At 43.2% G+C, this 21,806-nt stretch overlaps 1 protein-coding gene across 3 annotated transcripts in view; it reads right to left on the bottom strand.

Moving 5' to 3' along the window:
- Positions 1 to 3,903: 3,903 nt before the first annotated feature.
- The window catches only part of DPP6 (dipeptidyl peptidase like 6), a 1,686,142-nt gene continuing 1,668,239 nt past the window's right edge, over positions 3,904 to 21,806 (bottom strand). For all 3 annotated transcript variants that reach the window (XM_040434145.1, XM_040434144.1, XM_040434146.1), the window contains 5 exons: positions 13,081 to 13,183; positions 9,856 to 9,923; positions 7,738 to 7,810; positions 7,529 to 7,602; positions 3,904 to 4,311 (listed from right to left, as the gene is read on the bottom strand). In XM_040434145.1, the coding sequence (XP_040290079.1) occupies positions 4,165 to 4,311; positions 7,529 to 7,602; positions 7,738 to 7,810; positions 9,856 to 9,923; positions 13,081 to 13,183 (465 nt within the window). In that variant the 3' untranslated portion in view covers positions 3,904 to 4,164. The remainder of the gene's footprint in view (positions 4,312 to 7,528; positions 7,603 to 7,737; positions 7,811 to 9,855; positions 9,924 to 13,080; positions 13,184 to 21,806) is intronic.

Here is a 21,806-nt window from a genome sequence, read left to right as displayed (position 1 = left end):
CTCGAAACTGCCTGCTCCCGCTGACCGCACTTGTTTTCAGACCGGCTCGCGGGCGAACCATGCGAACTGGCCATCACTGATCCTGAGCATAGGTCATTCAAGAAGTACAAAGATTCTGGAAAACCTCTTCAAGGCATCATCTCCCATTAGGGTGCAACATGGGCAAATATTAAAATCATACCGGAACAATGCCGACCACCTATACATTCAATCAGTGATCATCTATTGCTGTCTAACTCATATCATAATCATAATCAACTTTACTTATCTAACATTATCGGGGTGGGAACCCTATCCGCAGCAACACCAAGCAGTGTGCAAACAAATCTTTATTTGCGCTGTCTAAGTCATGTTATTTTTTTAAATTATCATCATGTAGAAGATTGTTTTAAAAAAATTCAGTCTACCCTTAGTTATGGGCAGTCACTGATCTGATCTGTCTCCTGTGTTTATCATTGTCTGTGCCCATTTTGTGTTGTTCATCTTGTACCCAATTGTCTCATAAACCTATACTCTTATTATGTGCCACATCCTCTACATATTTATATTTGTAGTCCTATGTATTTGATATTAATGGCCATCTTTGGACATTGTTTGGAGAAAATGATCTGGCAATAGGAAAGGAAGCCACTTATTGATATAGTATAATTGACAGCACAACATAACCTATATTGCCTCTGGTTATCGGTATCAATATAATGGTTGTGGTATGAAGGCTGTCCTTGTGACCTCATGCCCATGTGGTCATGTCACCTTCACGTTTTAGCTCTTGACATTTTTATATAGCTGTTAAATCACTTTCCCCAAATACCACTATTCATCAAAGCTGCCTTTTTCAAAAGTTATTAGCCTACCACTGCGCCCTGTGGCAAATCTGTTTTGATATCCAGTTGCTGTAGGTTACGTCCTGCATTAGAGCCTTCTAATGAAGGACGCACAAGCATCATTGGTAAGAACAAGGGGCGTGATTAGAGTCATATGTCCTGCTGATGTCAGCACACGTCTCACTGCCCCAAGGCTTGATGGGACAGAAGTCACATGACCAACCAGGAAGTAGGATTGAAGCATCAGGGATAAGAGAAAACTGCAAGTGACGTAAATTTGAAAAAAAAAGAACCAAAAAAATAAATAAACAATCCAAGGTAATCCAGAGTAATTGATGAACTACTTTTTACTCTAAAGTTTATTTTCATGGCACAACCCCTTTAACCTTAGCTGACCAACAAATCTGCGTAATGATAACCACACTTATCCAAATTCCCTATCTATAACTAACACACTAACAAGATCTGGCTGATGAATCCTAGTCCCAGTTTACAAGCGTACATTTATATCAGAAATTAAAGGGTTTGTACAGCGTATAGATATTGATGACCAGTCCTAATTACCTGAGTGTCATCTCCTCTTCACTTGAATGGGACAAGCCGTTGTAACTACGCTGCTCTGACTTTTTAAAGGAGGAGGCGTAGAGGTAATTTTTAAGCAGAAGCAGAGCCCGCACACGCTCCGCTACCTCTTCAGCACACGCTCAGCTACCTCTTCAGCACACGCTCCGCTACCTCTTCAGCACACGCTCCGCTACCTCTTCAGCCCACGCTCCGCTACCTCTTCAGCCCACGCTCCGCTACCTCTTCAGCCCACGCTCCGCTACCTCTTCAGCCCACGCTCCGCTACCTCTTCAGCCCACGCTCAGCTACCTCTTCAGCACACGCTCAACTGCCTCTTCAGCACACGCTCAGCTACCTCTTCAGCACACGCTCAGCTACCTCTTCAGCACACCCTCAGCTACCTCTTCAGCACACGCTCAGCTACCTCTTCAGCACACGCTCAGCTACCTCTTCAGCACACGCTCAGCTACCTCTTCAGCACACGCTCAGCTACCTCTTCAGCACACGCCCAGCTACTTCTTCAGCACACGCTCAGCTACCTCTTCAGCACACGCTCAGCTACCTCTTCAGCACACGCTCAGCTACCTCTTTAGCACACGCTCCGCTACCTCTTTAGCACACGCTCCGCTACCTCTTTAGCACACGCTCCGCTACCTCTGCAGCACACGCTCCGTTACCTGTTCAAACTGATGATTGGCAGGTGTGCCAGAGTTGGTCCGCCGCCTATCTGATATTGATGGCCTATCCTGAGCACTACACATCCGCTTTGAAGAATAACAGCCAAACAACTAAAATTTGGGAAACTATAACTTGCATGAGTACAAATGATAAAAAGACAAAAAAGATTTTACTGCCATAATACTCTTATTGGTTCACCAAATGCACACCAACGTCAGGAAATATAGGAGGAGATTTATCAAAACTGGTGTAAAGGAAAACTGGATTAGTTGCCCATAGCAACCATTCTGAGTCCAAAGGAGCTCTGAAAAATGAAAGGTGGCATCTGATTGGTTGCTATGGGCAACTAAGCCAGTTTTCCTTGACACCAGTTTTGATTAATCTACCCCATAGTGCTCTTCTGGGCTTTACTAAAGTTCCAAATTGTGGCAAAAAGTTTTTGTTTTTGGTAGCGTGATCACTTAAAGGGATTGTCTACGATTATTAAAAATCTCAGACAAGCCCTCTAATAGCCTAAAATAAAAAATTATATTATACACGTCCCTTTCTTCAGTGCCGTTGCCTTCTGCACTGGTCTGGTCCTGCTGCCACAGTTTGTATACGGACTGCAGTGGTGTCATGCTGGCATACAGCATGTCATTGCAGCAGCCTACACTGCAGGGGTCTAACACTGAGTGATTGGCTGCAGCGGTCACATACCGTACACCCGCACTTCACTGTGCATGTCACCACTACTGCGACCTGCACAGTGACCTGTGGGTGTACAGCAGCTGTAAATCAGTGTCCTCAGCATTAGGCCTCATGCACACGGCCGTTGTTTTGGTCCGCATCTGAGCCACAGTTTTGGCGGCTCGGATGTGGACCCATTCACTTCAATGGGGCCTCAAAAGATGCGGACAGCACTCCGTGTGCTGTCCGCATGCGTTGCTCCGTTCCGTGGCCTCGCAAAAAAATACATGTCCTATTCTTGTCCGCACTTTGTGGATCCGCGGTTTGCGGACCACAAAAAACGTCATGTGCATAAGGCCTTAGACTGCTAAGGACTGTGATTGGCTGCAGCAGTCACATACCATAAACCAGCACATCATCGCTGCAGCTTGTAGACAAGCTGTGGCAGAAGAATCGGACCGGTGGCTCAGAGAACGCTAGTGAAAAACAATACCATTTTTAATTTTAGACTATTGGAGGGCTGTAGGAGACTTTTCATTTTCTCTGTCAACCTCTTTTATAATGTATCTATCTAGAATATTTTAGGACTTTGAAGTAATGGCTTAGAAAAGACTTCCAAATTTGCACAGCCACAAAGTAAAAGGTTTCCTCCTGAGCTGAACTATAATGTATTAGACTAATATATTCAAGTCAGGGCTCCACAAAAATGGCCTATGAAAAATATTGTCTATGTGACAGCGAATACGTCTATGCATCTTTCATACACTAAAGCAAACAGCAAAATGCGAGATGAGTAAAAAAATGTAAGGAAGTAAAACAAGAGAAAAACTAAATAACAACATGATGTACATAATTTGATTAAGGTTAATACATTGTATCTGTTTCTGCTGCCCTGAAAGTTGTAATATATATATTATTATTTTTTCATGGTGGGATACTGAGCAAGCAAACTGTAAATTAGTATTGATAAAGTAATTGTGCTATAATCTTTGTTTTGTACTAACAGGATTAGTTTCTTCAGACTCAAATTCAATGGTAATTTAGAGCAGGAATAATAATGGGTTAAATGCTACTGTTGTTTTCATGAATTAACAGGTTGTCTAGTCTGTGTAATAATCTTCTTGGAGTTCCTCAAAAAGTCTCATTTCTTCCTCTGTTCCTTTTTTGATTTCTTTTTTGCCCCTTTTTATTCTTTTGAAGTACAAGAAACCTTTATTGGTAACAAAAAGCTGTGTGATTAGACAGCACTGTTTGCTGAGTCCACCATGCTTCACGTTCTTCTTCCTGGGAAGTGGTACGGTCGCATAAGCCGTAGAGGGCACTGGTCCGTTAAACACATGCTAAACATAACATTTTGTAGTTTCCAAGGAAAACAATTCAGTTGCATATTGTTATGTAAGAACTGGTTTGTACTTGGCACGAACAAAACTTAATCCTCTTCTTCTTCTTCTTCTATGGCTACTACAGGGGGCTTATCTTGAATTCTGAAGCATTCTTCAAAGAAATTCACAATGGACTTGTGCAAGTGCTGCTCCATGACTTGGCTCTTCATATAATGATTTTCATCAGGATATATCTAAAAAGGGAATATGCGCAAAAATGAGATTAAAACAAAATTCTATTCCAATTATAGATATATGACCCTTATTAGATGCGTCCCTTGTCTGCTTTAGATATAATCTCTTCTTGGCAATCCTGTCACCGAAGGATAATTAAATTTTGAAATGAACATACATTTACAGTATGTGATCCTAGAGATATGAATGTATTTCTAGACACTATAATAGCTCTGCAGGCTATTGTTAAAGACACAAGGGGAGCCTAAGCATAAATTCTAATGGTTGTCCTATATCATTCATATTTATGGAAGCATAGTTTTGTTCTCTCAGGATCTGGAGGCTTCAAATCTAAATCTGACTGCTACACAACCTGCTCATTGACTGCTGAATTGACAACTGAACTGAAGGAATCAATTTCAAACCCAAGCAATAGGTAATCCAAATCCTGTTTCAAGAATCTCTCTTCTTCTCTTCTTCAAGGCTGGTCATACTCATGAAATTCCACTTGTCCAAAAACCTGTATGGCCGCCAGGTTCTTCAAAACACCCCCATTTGATCTGTTACAGTATATGAATAATTCTAATGGAAAACAGAGATTAGATGCCTGACATGTCTAGAAGTGCTTATCTCCAAGAGAAGCAAACATCAGAAAGATGCCAGCAGACAATTTGGCTGCCCCCTAATGCATTAAACGGTTGCATGATTCTGCCAAAATCAGTGGGTTCCTTAAACATCAATCTAATGAATAGGCTGTATGTCATCTATGGGCTGCTCAAGAAGACATAATAATCCAAAAAGAGATCCAAACCATATAATACATTTTATTGGGGTCAAAGCTATTTTTTTTTTAATATACAGAGCTTCAAATTTCTTGCTTCCCTTTACACAGCCATACAGGTTGTAGCTTAATAAAGACAGGTCTCAGTAATAAATATGTCTATAGTATGATCTTATGCTCCTCCTGGTGATAGCTGCAGGCAGCCATATATTTTTTAACTTTACTTTCTGGCTACATAGATCAGTTTTTCTGATACAGAGTTAAAAATGCTCTATATAGATACAATGCTAAATGATAAAATTCTGCATGTCTGCCGTCACCACTAGGAGGAGCTAAGATGTTTCTTGCATACTATTTAATTATTGCATTGCCTTAATAAATTGTATGCAGTAAGCTCCCAAGCTACGCCTAGTGGTGGCTATAAGCAGGCAGGAATAGATCATTTAAAAAGGTTTTCCAAAATATAAATACTGATGACCTATCCTGGGCTGAACTGCGCCTAGACCATGTGCCTGATGAACGTGTCATGACTCGGCCTAAGGAAAGCAGCAAGAAGGCTGCGGTGCTACTGCGATCGCAGCTGCTTTCTCGAACGGGTGTCAGACCCCCATGATCAGATACTGGTCATCAGTATTTAAGTTTTGGAAAGCCCATTTAATGGCTTTAACAGGAAAATTGAGCTTTGTAGAAAAAATAGGGAGCTACAGAAATAAATGTATTACTTATTTAGAGGAAAAGAAATGAAGCACTAGATGTATTTTAACAACTGACATGTAAAGTAGTGGAATGAAATATAAATAACAGAGGAGTGTCCTGATATTTCTTTACAAGTACTATGCTTCTAAAATGCTATGATTAAACACATTTATAATGAAAGTTTCCTATTTATAATCAGATTATGAATTTAATGGAATAATTATCTAATAAAAAAATGTTGCATAATAAAGGTTATAGCTGTAAAATGGAAATGGCAGCCAGATGTGTGATATAAATGGTATTAATGATTTTGTCAATAGCAGAGGTCGTGTCTGTTATGGACAATTCCTACTAGATAGGAGGGTCACTTGACACCAAGCTGATGCTCATAAATCATCTACAGTATCTGCAAGGACCCCAGCGATCAACTGTATTTTGCAGGGAAACTTAGCAGTAAGTGTTCAATTACCCTGCAGCACCACCACAGTGGAAATTAGTAATTACACTGTGTCCAATTAAATCAGTGGATTGTCTGTTTAATGTATGACTGGGCAGGTCCTTGAACGCAAGCAAGGTCTACCCAGTCTAACTGAGGATTCTAAAGAGAAGACCCCCACTATTAATTCAAAATTCCCTAATAGGGTATATGAAAATGGTTTTTCAAACCAGACAACCCTTTAATTCAGATCTCTAATCATGACCATCTGATATGCTTGTTAAAAATCAAGCAGCATCACTTTAGTCCACCTTCACTAGGTAGCCCAGGCTGGTCATGCATCAGTAGTATTAAGGTGCCAAGTGCGAATGTGTTTTCAATGAGGCAAGATGATAAAGCTGCCTCCAGATACCTCTGGTGGCAGCTTATCTCCTGGGAAAAGAAAAAGATTGGGCAAAAAGATGACAATTGCCTGATCCTTCTCTCACTAACATCATCTGTTGGAGAAGAGTCGGGAGCTCCCCATACACATTAGATTGTTAGCCAACCCTGCCATTCTGGGTGGGCTCGTCCAACAATACACTAATGTGTATGAGGGACTTGACTTGTTCTTCATGACCATTAAGGTACCCATGCACATTAGACTAAAGTTGATCAAAACAGGCAATTTCAACTCATCAGGTGAAGTTTAACAACGGACAATCGTTTTAGCCACTGCCTAAAAAACAAGTCGGCCATGTCTGAAATTTTCATCTAAGAGTCGGTTGAAAGATTGTCTATGAAATGGTTGTTCACTAGATGATCAGCAGCCATCAGTTTTTTTCTATCCAATGTATATGGCCACCTTAAGTAACTGCATGATTTAAAGGGGATGTGCAGTGCTTAGATATTGATGACCTATCCACAGTGTAGGTCATCAATATTACATCGGATGGGGGATGCACCCCCGTTGGTTGGCGAGTGCTGTGTCTTCTTCACTGTTAACCTGCTTGCCATCTAGATCATAGTGGCGGCACTGTGTAATTACACCTTCCTCTCCTATTTAAGTGAACAGCTCTTGATACAGCTGATTACTGGGGGTGCCGGGTGTAATACTCCTGCTAATCTGATATTGATGACCTGACTTGAGGATAGGTCATTATTATCTAAGCACTGCACAACCCCTTTAACACTTTAGTGTCAATAAGCAGAGTACAAGGGAAACAGGTCAAACAGTATGCATCCCTGGCAATCGTTCAGTCCATACCTCACACCCCGGGTCACTGCACTACTCCTATAATCTCCACCTTACCCTACATAAACAGCGCAGAAAGAAGGAATTTACCAGTAAGGAATAATTGGCTTTGGCTTTGACTAAATTCGTTATGAGTTCCGCAGTGTGCTGGAAGTGGATTTTTTCTGTAAAATAAGATTAGTATCAGTAAAGGGGACAAATTAATTAAAGCACATTTTCTTACTGCTCAGTGAGGAGCATCTGTCTAAATGCTTGTTATCATTATGAAATAGATTGAGGATTAATAAAGCATTACTCACCATCTGCAGTAGCGTGGATAATCAAAAATTTAGCTTTATTCGATAAGGACTCTCGAACTGTTATTTTGGCCAACTGTGGAAACATAGATTAAAGAAGCTATCTTCAGCAAAGGGATGGAAAATTGGCTTTACACAAATGACTGATAAGCTTCAATGAAAAGTCACACAGGCCTCATGTGAATGGAACAAAGGGTATGGATTGCTGGCAAATTGAATAGCTTTTTATGCTGTTTGCAATAGCCTATCTTCTGGGTGGCTACATACAGAAATCATGGCTCTTAGGCTATCACTGCAGAATACAAGAAGCTTCCCATACTAACTGAATATATTAGCCTTAATAGTATTTGAGATCAGGAATTAATGCTGTAATTGCTATTGATTACGTGCAAATGCTGGAAATTACCTTTAAGGTAAATTTAGTCTTGGCTATGATACATGGTATCTTTTCAGCTTGTTTGAGCTGCCTGCACAATAATTATAAAAGCTTAACCTACTTGTCATATTCTGTAATATCTTGTGATCACGGAAAAGCCTTCAGACATTTGTAATACATTTAACCGCTTCATAACTCCAGTGCTTTCAACTTCAATGATCAGACACTAAACAGGGAGTCTTGAAGTAGAGCCATGGAGATAGTGGTGCAGGTATACCTGGAGTGATGATCATGCAGTTTCCATGGTCAAGAAATTGAAGGCTCCATTTATCCAGTGTTGTGGCTGCAAGTGTCCAGGAGGCAGTCTCTTCCAGGCGAGTGCCATGGGCTCCCTCTGCACTGAATGGCTCCCAACCACTTCCTGTGCTCTGCACAACAGCTCTAGTGTCCGGTCAGAAGACCACTGGTGCTGTCACTCAGAGTGGAGGGGACTGGTTGGGAGGTGCTCCGTGAAGAGAAGGATACTTGAGGTTGTAACACTGGAGTCAATAAAAACCTTGATTTCTCAGTCAGATAGCCTGCATGACCATCACTCTAGGTATATATCTACTTCTCTCCTCATCATCTATGTAGCAATGTCAGCAGTTTTGAGGGCTCAGAACTTCTGACAGACGAACTTTAAGAGAAGTTACACATGTGGTGGGCTAAAGGGGTTTTCCAGGACTAGGAAATCATTGCTAATTTCTTCCAATGTCAGCACCACACCTGTCCACAGGTTGTTTGTGGTATTGTAGCTCAGCCCTCTTAACTTAAAGGAGGTTGTCCCAGAATTACAACTATAACTTATCCACAGGAATAGTGATAAGTGTAGGGGTCTGATCAGTGGGGGTCTGACTGCTGGAACTCCCAGCAATTAAAAGAACAGCATTCTTGTGTGTCCCCCCTCCCCCTCATTAACTGAGGAATAGTTAAACATGCAAATTGTTCGGTAGGGCTTAAATAGAGAAGCAAAGAACATACTCAACCTCTGATCCCTCATGCACTTGCCTTCTCAACTAAGCATTAAGTAGGAAGGTGGGGGGGGGGGGGGGGGGGAGTGCTGCCAAAGTCCTCTGTCAGTGACCTCTCTCCCCAAGAACAAAAGAATCAGGTAGCTGAAATCCAACTTGCCGATCCTTATCTCCCTCACACCTCTTGTTGGAAAGAGTCTGGAGGGCCCCAAACTGGGCATCTGGTATCACCAAAATAGGTGGATTTGGATGGCATACAGTACATCTAATATGTATGGCCAGTCTTACCCTATAATGCAGAAGCCCCCAGCCTATTTTGACTCAGGAGCCATATTTCATTATAACATTTGAATCTCAATATAGTAAAGGGGATCCCCAATGACCCATGGAATAAGAAGTAGCAAGTAAGTTATGGCATATTTAAAAAAATTAAAAGTGGCTGTGATGCTGTGCAAAGTTCAGTCTGATGCTATCTGTGGTGCCAAGTGCCTATAATATGACCCTGACACTTCTCAAACTGTCAGTTCCATGGTTGTGACCCTGGTGCCAAGTTTTAATATCACTGTTGCATCCTCAGTGTCTGCAGCTGGCAACTGTTTAAAAGCAAAAATTCACATGCGGCTCTTAAATCATTGCTTGGAGAACACAAGTAGAGCAATATGCTGGGCATAATTCAAGTTATACAAAATCATTTTATTTTGAATCGATGTGTTTATCTATCTAAAATGTACATACCTCATATGCCCCGTATGCTCCATTATCTATGGTGTGCAGTCCCAAATATCTTTCTGAAAAGGCAGATGCTACAAGAAAAAAAAAATGTATAAATAGATGCTTCGATCAGAAAAGGGTATTTTTTAAACTCAATTATTAGACATTTTGGCAGTATTTATTTTTTATTTTGGCAGTACTATACCACTAAAAATTAAATACGCCCTTCTGTAGCAGTCAGCAGAGAAAGAGAAAACTCCTACAGAGATAATCCTTGATCAGTTTACTCCTGCTGTGAGGGGATGATTTTATCCAAATGGTAATGCTCATGATAACAGTATGTCAGACCTAGATAAAGATGTCCACAGAAGAGCACTGCATTGATTAAAGTAATGTGCGATGCTCTAACAGTTTTTTTTTTCTGGTTGCATTGATGGTTGAACTAAAATGTTAAGAGAGACTAGTATGAAAAAAAACTTTAATGGAAGTATCCATTTATATGTAGTCCAGGTATAATGAAATAAGAAATACAAGTACATTTCCCATTTATGATAAAATGGATAAAATGATCCAAAACATTCTGTATAAGTAATGAACACTGTCGCTTTCCATTTCCTTTCTGTCTTTGTTATTCCCTATTATCTGGTAATGATGATTATCGTATGTTTTTTTATTAAAATGATCAACTAAGAACCTTCACATAATAAAATATTCTCCATATTTTAAAAATGTTATTGTTTGTAGATAATACAATAAATTAATTGTGAACGGTATTTGGTAAGCTACTGAATCCTGAATGGGAATGACCCAATATATCTGTTCATTTAATTTAAAATAATGCAGACAATATTTTAAAGGGATCATCCAGGCTACAGATATTGATGACCTACAGTGGATATAAAGTTTACACACCCCTGTTAAAATGTCAGGTTTCTGTGATGTAAAAAAATGAGAGAAAGTTAAAATCATTTCAGAACTTTTTCCACCTTTAATGTGACCTATAAACTTTACAACTCAGTTGAAAAACAAACTAAAATCTTTTAAGTAACATAGTACATAAGGCCGAAAAAAGACATTTGTCCATCCAGTTCGGCCTGTTATCCTGCAAGTTAATCCAGAGGAAGGCAAAAAAACCCTGTGAGGTAGAAGCCAATTTTCCTCACTTTAGGGGAATAAAAAATTCCTTCCGAACTCCAATCAGGCAATCAGAATATCTCCCTGGATCAACGACCCCTCTCTAGTAGCTATAGCCTGTAATATTATTACGCTCCAGAAATACATCCAGGCCCCTCTTGAATTCCTTTATTGTACTCACCATCACCACCTCCTCAGGCAGAGAGTTCCATAGTCTCACTGCTCTTACCGTAAAGAATCCTTTTCTATGTTTGTTTACAAACCTTCTTTCCTCCAAACGTAGAGGTAGAGGGAAGAAAAAATATAAAAATAAAATAATATGGTTGCATAAGTGTGCACACCCTTTAACTAATACTTTGTTGAAGCACCTTTTGATTTTATTACAGCACTCAGTCTTTTTGGGTATGAGTCTATCAGCATGGCACATTTTGACTTGGCAAGATTTGCCCACTCTTCTTTGCAAAAACACTCCAAATCTTTCAGATTGCGAGGGCACCTTCTGTGCACAGCCATCTTCAGATCACCCCACATATTTTCAATCAGATTCAGGTCTGGGCTCTGGCTGGGCCATTTCAAAACTTTAATCTTCTTCTGATAAAGCCATTCCTTTGTTGATTTGGATGTATGCTTTGGGTCGTTGTCATGCTGAAAATCTGAAGGTTTTGTGCCAATATTGACTGGTATTTGGAACTGTTCATAATTTACTCTAGCTGAACTAAGGCCCCAGTTCCAGCTGAAGAAAAACAGCCCATTGGCATGATGCTGCCACAACCATGGTTCACTGTGGGGATGGTGTTCTTTTGGTGATGTGCAGTGTTGTTTTTGGGCCAAACATATCTTTTGAAATTATGGTCAATAAGTTCAACCTTGGTTTCATCAGACCATAACGCCTTTTCCCACATGCTTTTGGGAGACTCCAGATGTGTTTTTGCTAAATGTAGCCTGGCTTGGATGTTTCTCTTTGTAAGAAAAAGCTTTCGTCTTGCCACTTTACCCCATAGCCCAGACATATGAAGAATACAGGAGATTGTTGTCACATGTACCACACAGCCAGTACTTGCCAGGTATTCCTGCAGCTCCTTTAATGTTGATGTAGGGCTCTTGGTAGCCTCCCAGACCAGTTTTCTTCTCGTCTTTTCATCAATTTTGGAGGGACGTCCAGTTATTGGTAATGTTACTCTTGTGCCATATTTTCTCCACTTGATGATGGCTGTCTTCACTGTGTTCCATGGTACATCTCATGCCTTGGAAATTCTTATGTACCCTTCTCCTGACTGATACCTTTTAACAATGAGATCCCTCTGATGCTTTGGAAGCTCTCTGTGGACCATGGCTTTTTCTGTGGGATGCGACTAAGAAAATTTCAGGAAAGACCAACTAGAGCAGCTGAATTTTATTTGGGGTTAATCAGAGGCACTTTAAATGATGGCAGGTGTATGCTGACTCCTATTTAACAAGATTTTGAATGTGATTGCTTAATTCTGAACACAGCTATATCCCCAGTTATAAGAGGGTGTGCACACTTATGCAACCACATTATTTTAGTTTTTTGGGGTTTTCTTCCCTCCACCTAAAATATTTCAGTTTGTTTTTCAATTTAGTGGTACAGTTTATAGGTCACATTAAAGGTGTAAAAAGTTCTGAAATGATTTATCTTTGTCTCATTTTTTACAGCACAGAATTTTTTTTTAACAGGGGTGTGTAGACTTTTTATATCCACTGTATATGGTGTATGGAGCGGAAACAGAAGGTTCCGTATACTGTGTAGTTTCCGGTGCCTGTGTACTACAACTTAGCTCCTATTCACTTGAATGGGAGCTGAGCTGGCATGGTCACTACACAGTGTGCTCCACAGACTAAATCCCTCTGCACAGTAAGGAGGAACTTCAAAAACTTTCTGAATAATGCTTTGTTCACATTAGCATCATGGCATTTGAAACCATGACACTGTAACGGATCCATCACCCAATGGTTCCAAACAGTCTCCAATGGACTTTAATGCGGTTTAGCTCGATATCTCAATAGCCTTGCATGCTGCACTATTTCTGTTGAAAATGATGGAAGCTCGATGGTACCTGCTGATGTTAAAATACTTTTAAAATGTGGAAACCTTACCATATAGTTTAAAATCTGTTATAGGGGAAAGAGCTGCTCCACAGGCAAACAGCTCATCTGTCATGGATGTCAGGAGACGTGTGCTCAAATATCCTCCATATTCCTATACAAAAGAAAACAAAGACATTTCTAAATAACTTCACAAAATTTTGTACACATTTCAGAATAGTCCATATACAGATAAACTCAGCAGCTGAAGATCCACGTAAGTCCAGATATTTAAAATGCGCTCCTATGTTCTTACATGCAGCTGTCTTGTAAGTTCCCCATGGATAAATGCACTTAGTGTGTATCCCCAGATACTCCGCTCCTGTACGTTACTACTCAGTTTTTGTCTTGCTGTTAGGGTTTATCAGGCCTTTTTTTCTGGCGGAACGCCCCGGAACGGTGTTCCGCCACCTATTTTCTGCCGACTCGCCCCGCCCCCCTTTAGTTACTGCAGGGCCGTTTCTTGGGGTGGGCGGGCCGGGCAGCCGCCCGGGGCGCTGTCAGAAGGGGGGCGCCAGCAGGGCACAGCAGGAGATGAGCGCTGCGCTTCCATTGTGGAAGCGCTCACTCATCTCCAAAGTCATCTCATCTGTATCGCCGTCCTCAGGACGGCAATACAAATGTCTGTAATGTGGCAGGACAGGGAGAGGTATGTCCCCTCCCTGTTCCTCTGATAGGCTGCCAGCACTAGGCCGGCAGCCTATAAGAGGCCGGTGTAGGCGGCGCGATGATGTCATCGCTCCGCCTGAGCCAAGGAGGGACACAGGCCGGAAGAGGCCTGCATCGCATCCTGGAGGAGGTAAGTAAGTATAAGTTTATTATTATTTTTTTATATGTAAAAATGACAATCCTGGCACATAAGGGGGGCTGCTGGGCTGGCACAGACATAAGGGGGGCTGATGGCGCATAAGGGGGGATACTGACTACTGGCACATAAGGGGGCTGCTGGCACATAAGGGGGGCTACTGGCTACTGGCACATAAGGGGGGCTTCTGGCACAGACATAAGAGGGGCTACTGGCACATAAGGGGGGCTGCTGGCACAGACATAAGGGGGGCTGCTGGCACAGACATAAGGGGGGCTGCTGGCACAGACATAAGGGGGGCTGCTGGGCTGGAACAGACATAAGGGGGGCTGCTGGCACATAAGGGGGGCTACTGGCACATAAGGGGGGCTACTAGCACATAAGGGATAAGGGGGGCTACTGGCACATAAGGGGGCTACTGCCACATAAGGGATAAGGGGGCTCCTGGCACATAAGCAGGGCTACTGGCACATAAGGGAGGCTACTGGCACTTGATAGGGGGGCTACTGGCACTTGATAGGGGGGCTACTGGCACATGATAGGGGGGCACTCAGGCTACTGGCACATGATGGTGGGGGGCTCTTATTACTGGAACATGATTGGGGGGCATCTATGGGGGCACATCTTACTGGCACATGATATGGGGGCACATCTTACTGGTACATGATTGGGGGGCATCTATTGGGGCACTTATTACTGGCACATTATTGGGTGGCACTATAGGGACATCTACAGAGGCTAAAAAGAAGGGGTATTTTATATGGGGGCTCTGTATAGGGGCATTTTATACTGGGAGGGAAGGAAGGGGCCAGGCCAGGCTGCGCTGTCCATGTGTGGACTAGGGCGGCAGCGGCCGTGGGCACTGGCAGCCTGGTTGTCACGATCGCCACTGGCAATTTTACTTGCATCCCTGTTCTCTAAAGGGGCGGTTTTAGGGGGCGGTCCTAGGGGTGGGTAGAGGCGTGGCCAGGGGAGGGGGGGTGAGTTCCACCACCTTTTCTCAGAGAAAAAAAGCCCTGGGGTTTATGCACACAACCATAGCCTGTTTTGCGGTATGCAAATTGCGGCTCCACCAAACACGGACACCGGCCATGTGCGTTCTGCATTTTGTGGAAACGCAATGTCCAGGCCATAATAGAACAATCCTATCCTTGTCCGTAATGCGGACAAGAATAGGACATGTTCTATATTTTTGCGGATGCCACAGAATGGACAAACAGCCCCATTGAAGTGAATAGGTCAGCATGCGACCAGCAAAAGATGCTGATCAGATGTGGACAAAAAATACATTTGTGTGCATGAGCCCTAAGTTCACCAAATGATCGCATGTATTTGACTATTGTTATTAGGAGCTTTCCCAGCCAGCGGCACAATCCGAGATGAAAGTGAAACTAAATAGCTAATGTCTCTGCTACTAAGAGCAATTCAAAATGGTAGAGACAGCCTCCAACATGTTTCAAAAGGTACACCTTCCTTCATAAGGGATGTAAGGACTTAGGAGCGCAAATAAAAAATTTGGACTTGTGAGGATCATCATCTAAATGGGATACAAGGTAATAACATACTATTAGTATCCAGTGAGAAGAGTGGTGTCATTTTGTCGTTTTTGTCACAATTTGGGTACATATCCAGGGCGATAGTTCACATTATACCAAACAGCAACTTAAAGGGGTTTTATGAGAGTTGTTTTTTTTTTACTGATGACCTATCGTCTGGGTAGGTAACCAGTATCTGATCAGGGGGTCCTACACTCAGGACCCCCACGATCAGCTGTTTGAGAAAACACCGGTGCTCCAGTGAGAACGGCGAACTTCTCTCTGCTCATCAGGCACAGCACCGTACATTGTATAGCGGCCGTGCTTAGTATCACAGCTCAGCCCCATTCACTTTAATGCGTCTGAGTTGTGTCTAGGCCACCGTGATGTCACATGGCCTAGGAAAAGCTGTGAGAAGGCTGCAGCGCTACTGCGAAAGCTGCTACCTTCTCAAACAGCTGATCGGTGGGGGTCCCAGGTGTCGAACCCCCATTAATCAGATACTGATGACTTATCCAGAGTGTAGGTCATTAGGGCATTATACATTTATAAGTGGGAGCATAGTCTTTACATATACATTGAGTATGGATACAAATATGCTATCCCATAAAGAAGCACCCTAAAAAAGGAAACTGCCCAGTGACCCTAGTAGGGCATATAGTCTGGGGTTATATTTATGCACAATCCATTAAAATGTAATTGTAGTTGTCACTTACCTACCTGTCCATGCTCCAGCGGCGAAATCTACAGCTTTACCGTGACGAGACAGCACCGCTAGCAACAGAATGCAATGCTCTGTTTCTTTCCACAGCGGGCATGTGCTGGAGGAAAACTAGCAGTGTTTGATTATTCAGCTATTCTGATCCTGTGTGCTGTGCCTGACTAATGGTGCATCGAGTCATGGACCTATCGGGTTCTGATCCTGGGACTCGGTGCTCTATTTAAATCTCTTGCTGGGACTTTACCCTTGCCAGTTATAGGTTTACTCCCTTGCTGTGCCCCTGGTTCTGTCTGTGCATGTTTTGGATTGTTTAGTATATTGACATTTTCTTGCCTGTGACATTCCTCTGTTTTGTGATTTTGTAATGTGCTACCCATCTGGTTCTGACTTTGGCTTTGCTATTTTGACTACTCTGATTTTGTACTGTATTCTCCTCCCGGTTTTTACCTATTTCCAAATGACCCTTATCTTGCTTCTCTGTGTCCATCTGTCTTGCACTTAGCAGAACAGGGAACGTCGACCAGTTGTAGACTTGCTGCTTAGGGCTTACACTGCAAGTAGGTAGGGAAAGCGGGTTGGATTCCAGTCAGGGCTCACTGTGTGCGTGTTTTCTGCCTACTGGGCTGACAGTAGTCATATGTGATAGATATGATAGCTATGACTATATCACGTTTTATCAGGTACAGTTAACCTCTCATATTCTTTATACTTACATCTTGTGGTATATTTTTTTCCAGTGAAGAAATGTAGGAACAAATTGGTATTGAAGCTCTAAGCAAAAATACTCATTATTGACTGGAATAAATGTTTATGTGCTTGATACTAGAAATTCACTTGCATAATAAATGCTAAATTGAGATAATCTAAAATAAGAATAATAGACATGGCTATGCATTAATATCCCAAAACAGATTTTGTCTAATCTAAAATACCCAAATAAATCTCTGCAGTGTCTTGTGTACAATAAGTGAGAAATCTTGTTATAATTCCCACTAAAACCTCTTGTCAATAAAAGTTGAATTAGTTTTAACTCAGAACTCATCCAAATCTAAAAACTATGAATATTTAACAAGTCACACTCTGAGTGGGGAGTGAGTGAAAGGTGAACATAATTGTAGATTTACATCATTAAACATAATCTGATTCTAGGATTCAGCAGAAATTGAGTCAGCCAATTATTTCTTGGACAAAATAATGTGTTTTATCTTCAAAGGAAATATTCAGAAAACATAGAGATTGCATAGTAATTGTGTTCTTACCCTAATTATAAATGTAATTAAATAAGAGGCCTTATGGTATTGGAGTACAGGTAATGTGAGTTGAACTGATTGAATTGCATAGAAAAAATGCATTAATTAATAAAATATTTGTTGATATTTGTGTTTTGTAAATCATCGCACTGGCTAATAATGTATTGAGACTTCATGTTCTTTACAAATAACTTTTCAGTAGCCTTATCTCATTATAATGACAAGCAGGATTAAAATGACAGATCTAACCCATAGATATTGATAACTAGTGATGGACGAACATCGGCCAGAACGTTTCGCGAACGGTGCGTTTGCGGCGGGCTCCATTGCGAACCTGAAAAACCTTCAGGTCAAATTTTCAGCCACAAAATATACTGCTCAAAAAAATAAAGGGAACACTTAAACAACACAATGTAACTCCAAGTCAATCACACTTCTGTGAAATCAAACTGTCCACTTAGGAAGCAACACTGAGTGACAATCAATTTCACATGCTGTTGTGCAAATGGGATAGACAACAGGTGGAAATTATAGGCAATTAGCAAGACACCCCCAATAAAGGATTGGTTCTGCAGGTGGTGACCACAGACCACTTCTCAGGTCCTATGCTTCCTGGCTGATGTTTTGGTCACTTTTGAATACTGGCGGTGGTTTCACTCTAGTGGTAGCATGAGACAGAGTCTACAACCCACACAAGTAGGTAGTGCAGCTTATCCAGGATGGCACATCAATGCGAGCTGTGGCAAGAAGGTTTTCTGTGTCTGTCAGCGTAGTGTCCAGAGCATGGAGGCGCTACCAGGAGACAGGCCAGTACATCAGGAGACGTGGAGGAGGCCGTAGGGGGGCAACAACCCAGCAACAAGACCGCTACCTCCGCCTTTGTGCAAGGAGGAACAGGAGGAGCACTGCCAGAGCCCTGCAAAATGACCTCCAGCAGGCCACAAATGTGCATGTGTCTGCTCAAATGGTCAGAAACAGACTCCATGAGGGTGATATGAGGGCCCGACGTCCACAGGTGGGGGTTGTGCTTACAGCCCAACACCGTGCAGGACGTTTGGCATTTGCCAGAGAACACCAAGATTGGCAAATTCGCCACTGGCGCCCTGTGCTCTTCACAGATGAAAGCAGGTTCACACTGAGCACATGTGACAGACGTGACAGAGTCTGGAGACGCCGTAGAGAAGGTTCTGCTGCCTGCAACATCCTCCAGCATGACCGGTTTGGCATTGGGTCAGTAATGGTGTGGGGTGGCATTTCTTTGGAGGGCCGCACAGCCCTCCATGTGCTCGCCAGAGGTAGCCTGACTGCCATTAGGTACCGAGATGAGATCCTCAGACCCCTTGTGAGACCATATGCTGGTGCGGTTGGCCCTGGGTTACTCCTAATGCAAGACAATGCTAGACCTCATGTGGCTGGAGTGTGTCAGCAGTTCCTGCAAGATGAAGGCATTGATGCTATGGACTGGCCCGCCCGTTCCCCAGACCTGAATCCAATTGAGCACATCTGGGGCATCATGTCTCGCTCTATCCACCAACGTCACGTTGCACCACAGACTGTCCAGGAGTTGGCAGATGCTTTAGTCCAGGTCTGGGAGGAGATCCCTCAGGAGACCGTCCGCCACCTCATCAGGAGCATGCACAGGCATTGTAGGGAGGTCATACAGGCACGTGGAGGCCACACACACTACTGAGCCTCATTTTGACTTGTTTTAAGGACATTACATCAAAGTTGGATCAGCCTGTAGTGTGTTTTTCCACTTTAATTTTGAGTGTGACTCCAAATCCAGACCTCCATGGGTTGAAAAATTTGATTTCCATTTTTTTATTTTTGTGTGCTTTTGTTGTCAGCACATTCAACTATGTAAAGAACAAAGTATTTCAGAAGAATATTTAATTAACTCAGATCTAGGATGTGTTATTTTTGTGTTCCCTTTATTTTTTTGAGCAGTGTACTTACTATTAGAGTTGAGCGAACACCTGGATGTTCGGGTTCGAGAAGTTCGGCCGAACTTCCCGGAAATGTTCGGGTTTCGGGATCCGAACCCGACCCGAACTTCGTCCCGAACCCCATTGAAGTCAATGGGGACCCGAACTTTTCGGCACTAAAAAGGCTGTAAAACAGCCCAGGAAAGGGCTAGAGGGCTGCAAAAGGCAGCAAAATGTAGTTAAATCCCCTGCAAATAAATGTGGATAGGGAAATGAATTAAAATAAAAATAAAATAAATAAAAATTAACCAATATCAATTGGAGAGAGGTCCCATAGCAGAGAATCAGGCTTCATGTCAGCAGAGAATCAGTCTTCATGTCATAGCAGAGAATCAGGCTTCACGTCACCCAAAACTGGAACAGTCCATTGTCAGATGTTTAGGCCCCGGCACCCAGGCAGAGGAGAGAGGTCCCATAACATAGAATCTGGCTTCATGTCAGCAGAGAATCAGTCTTCATGTCATAGCAGAGAATCAGGCTTCATGTCATAGCAGAGAATCAGGCTTCACGTCACCCACCACTGGAACAGTCCATTGTCAGATATTTAGGCCCAGGCACCCAGGCAGAGGCGAGAGGTCCCATAGCAGAGATTCAGGCTTCATGTCAGCAGAGAATCAGTCTTCATGTCATAGCAGAGAATCATGCTTCACGTCACCCAACATTGGAACAGTCCATTGTCATATAATTTAGGCCCCGCCACCCAGACAGAGGAGAGAGGTCCCATAACATAGAATCTGGCTTCATGTCAGCAGAGAATCAGTCTTCATGTCATAGCAGAGAATCATAATTCACGTCACCCAACATTGGAACAGTCCATTGTCATATAATTTAGGCCCCGGCACCCAGACAGGGGAGAGAGGTCCCATAACAGAGATTCAGGCTTCATGTCAGCGACTCAGCAGAGAATCAGTCTTCATGTCATAGCAGAGAATTAGGCTTCATGTCAACCACCACTGGAACAGGCCACTGTCAGATATTTTTAGGCCCCGGCACCCAGACAGAGGAGAGAGGTCCCATAACAGAGATTCAGGCTTCATGTCAGCAAAGAATCAGTCTTCATGTCATAGCAGAGAATCAGGCTTCACGTCACCCACCACTGGAACAGTCCATTGTCAAATATTTAGGCCCCGGCACCCAGGCAGAGGAGAGAGGTCCCATAACAGAGAATCTGGCTTCATGTCAGCAGAGAATCAGTCTTCATGTCATAGCAGAGAATCATGCTTCACGTCACCCACCACTGGAACAGTCCATTGTCACATATTTAGGCCCAGGCACCCAGGCAGAGGAGAGAGGTCCCATAGCAGAGAATCAGTCTTCATGTCATAGCAGAGAATCAGGCTTCATGTCACCCACCACTGGAACAGGCCACTGTCAGATATTTTTAGGCCCCGGCACCCAGACAGAGGAGAGGTTCATTCAACTTTGGGTTGCCCCGCAATATAATGGTAAAATGAAAATAAAAATAGGATTGAATGAGGAAGTGCCCTGGAGTACAATAATGTATGGTTAAGGGGAGGTAGTTAATGTCTAATCTGCACAAGGGATGGACAGGTCCTGTGGGATCCATGCCTGGTTCATTTTTATGAACGTCAGCTTGTCCACATTGGCTGTAGACAGGCGGCTGCGTTTGTCTGTAATGACGCCCCCTGCCATGCTGAATACACGTTCAGACAAAACGCTGGCCGCCGGGCAGGCCAGCACCTTCAAGGCATAAAAGGCTAGCTCTGGCCACGTGGACAATTTGGAGACCCAGAAGTTGAATGGGGCCGAACCATCAGTCAGTACGTGGAGGGGTGTGCACAGGTACTGTTCCACCATGTTAGTGAAATTTTGCCTCCTGCTAACACGTTCCGTATCAGGTGGTGGTGCAGTTAGCTGTGGCGTGGTGACAAAACTTTTCCACATCTCTGCCATGCTAACCCTGCCTTCAGAGGAGCTGGCCGTGACACAGCTGCGTTGGCGACCTCTTGCTCCTCCTCTGCCTTCGCCTTGGGCTTCCACTTGTTCCCCTGTGACATTTGGGAATGCTCTCAGTAGCGCGTCTACCAACGTGCGCTTGTACTCGCGCATCTTACTATCACGCTCCAGTGCAGTAAGTAAGGTGGGCACATTGTCTTTGTACCGTGGATCCAGCAGGGTGGCAACCCAGTAGTCCGCACACGTTAAAATGTGGGCAACTCTGCTGTCGTTGCGCAGGCACTGCAGCATGTAGTCGCTCATGTGTGCCAGGCTGCCCAGAGGTAAGGACAAGCTGTCCTCTGTGGGAGGCGTATCGTCATCGTCCTGCGTTTCCCCCCAGCCACGCACCAGTGATGGGCCCGAGCTGCGTTGGGTGCCACCCCGCTGTGAACATGCTTCATCCTCATCCTCCTCCACCTCCTCCTCATCCTCATCCTCCTCGTCCTCCAGTAGTGGGCCCTGTCTGGCCACATTTGTACCTGG

Source organism: Bufo bufo, chromosome 5 (assembly GCF_905171765.1).
Source record: "Bufo bufo chromosome 5, aBufBuf1.1, whole genome shotgun sequence".
NCBI classification, from domain to species: Eukaryota; Metazoa; Chordata; class Amphibia; order Anura; family Bufonidae; genus Bufo; species Bufo bufo.
This window is presented reverse-complemented; position numbering and strand designations above follow the sequence as displayed.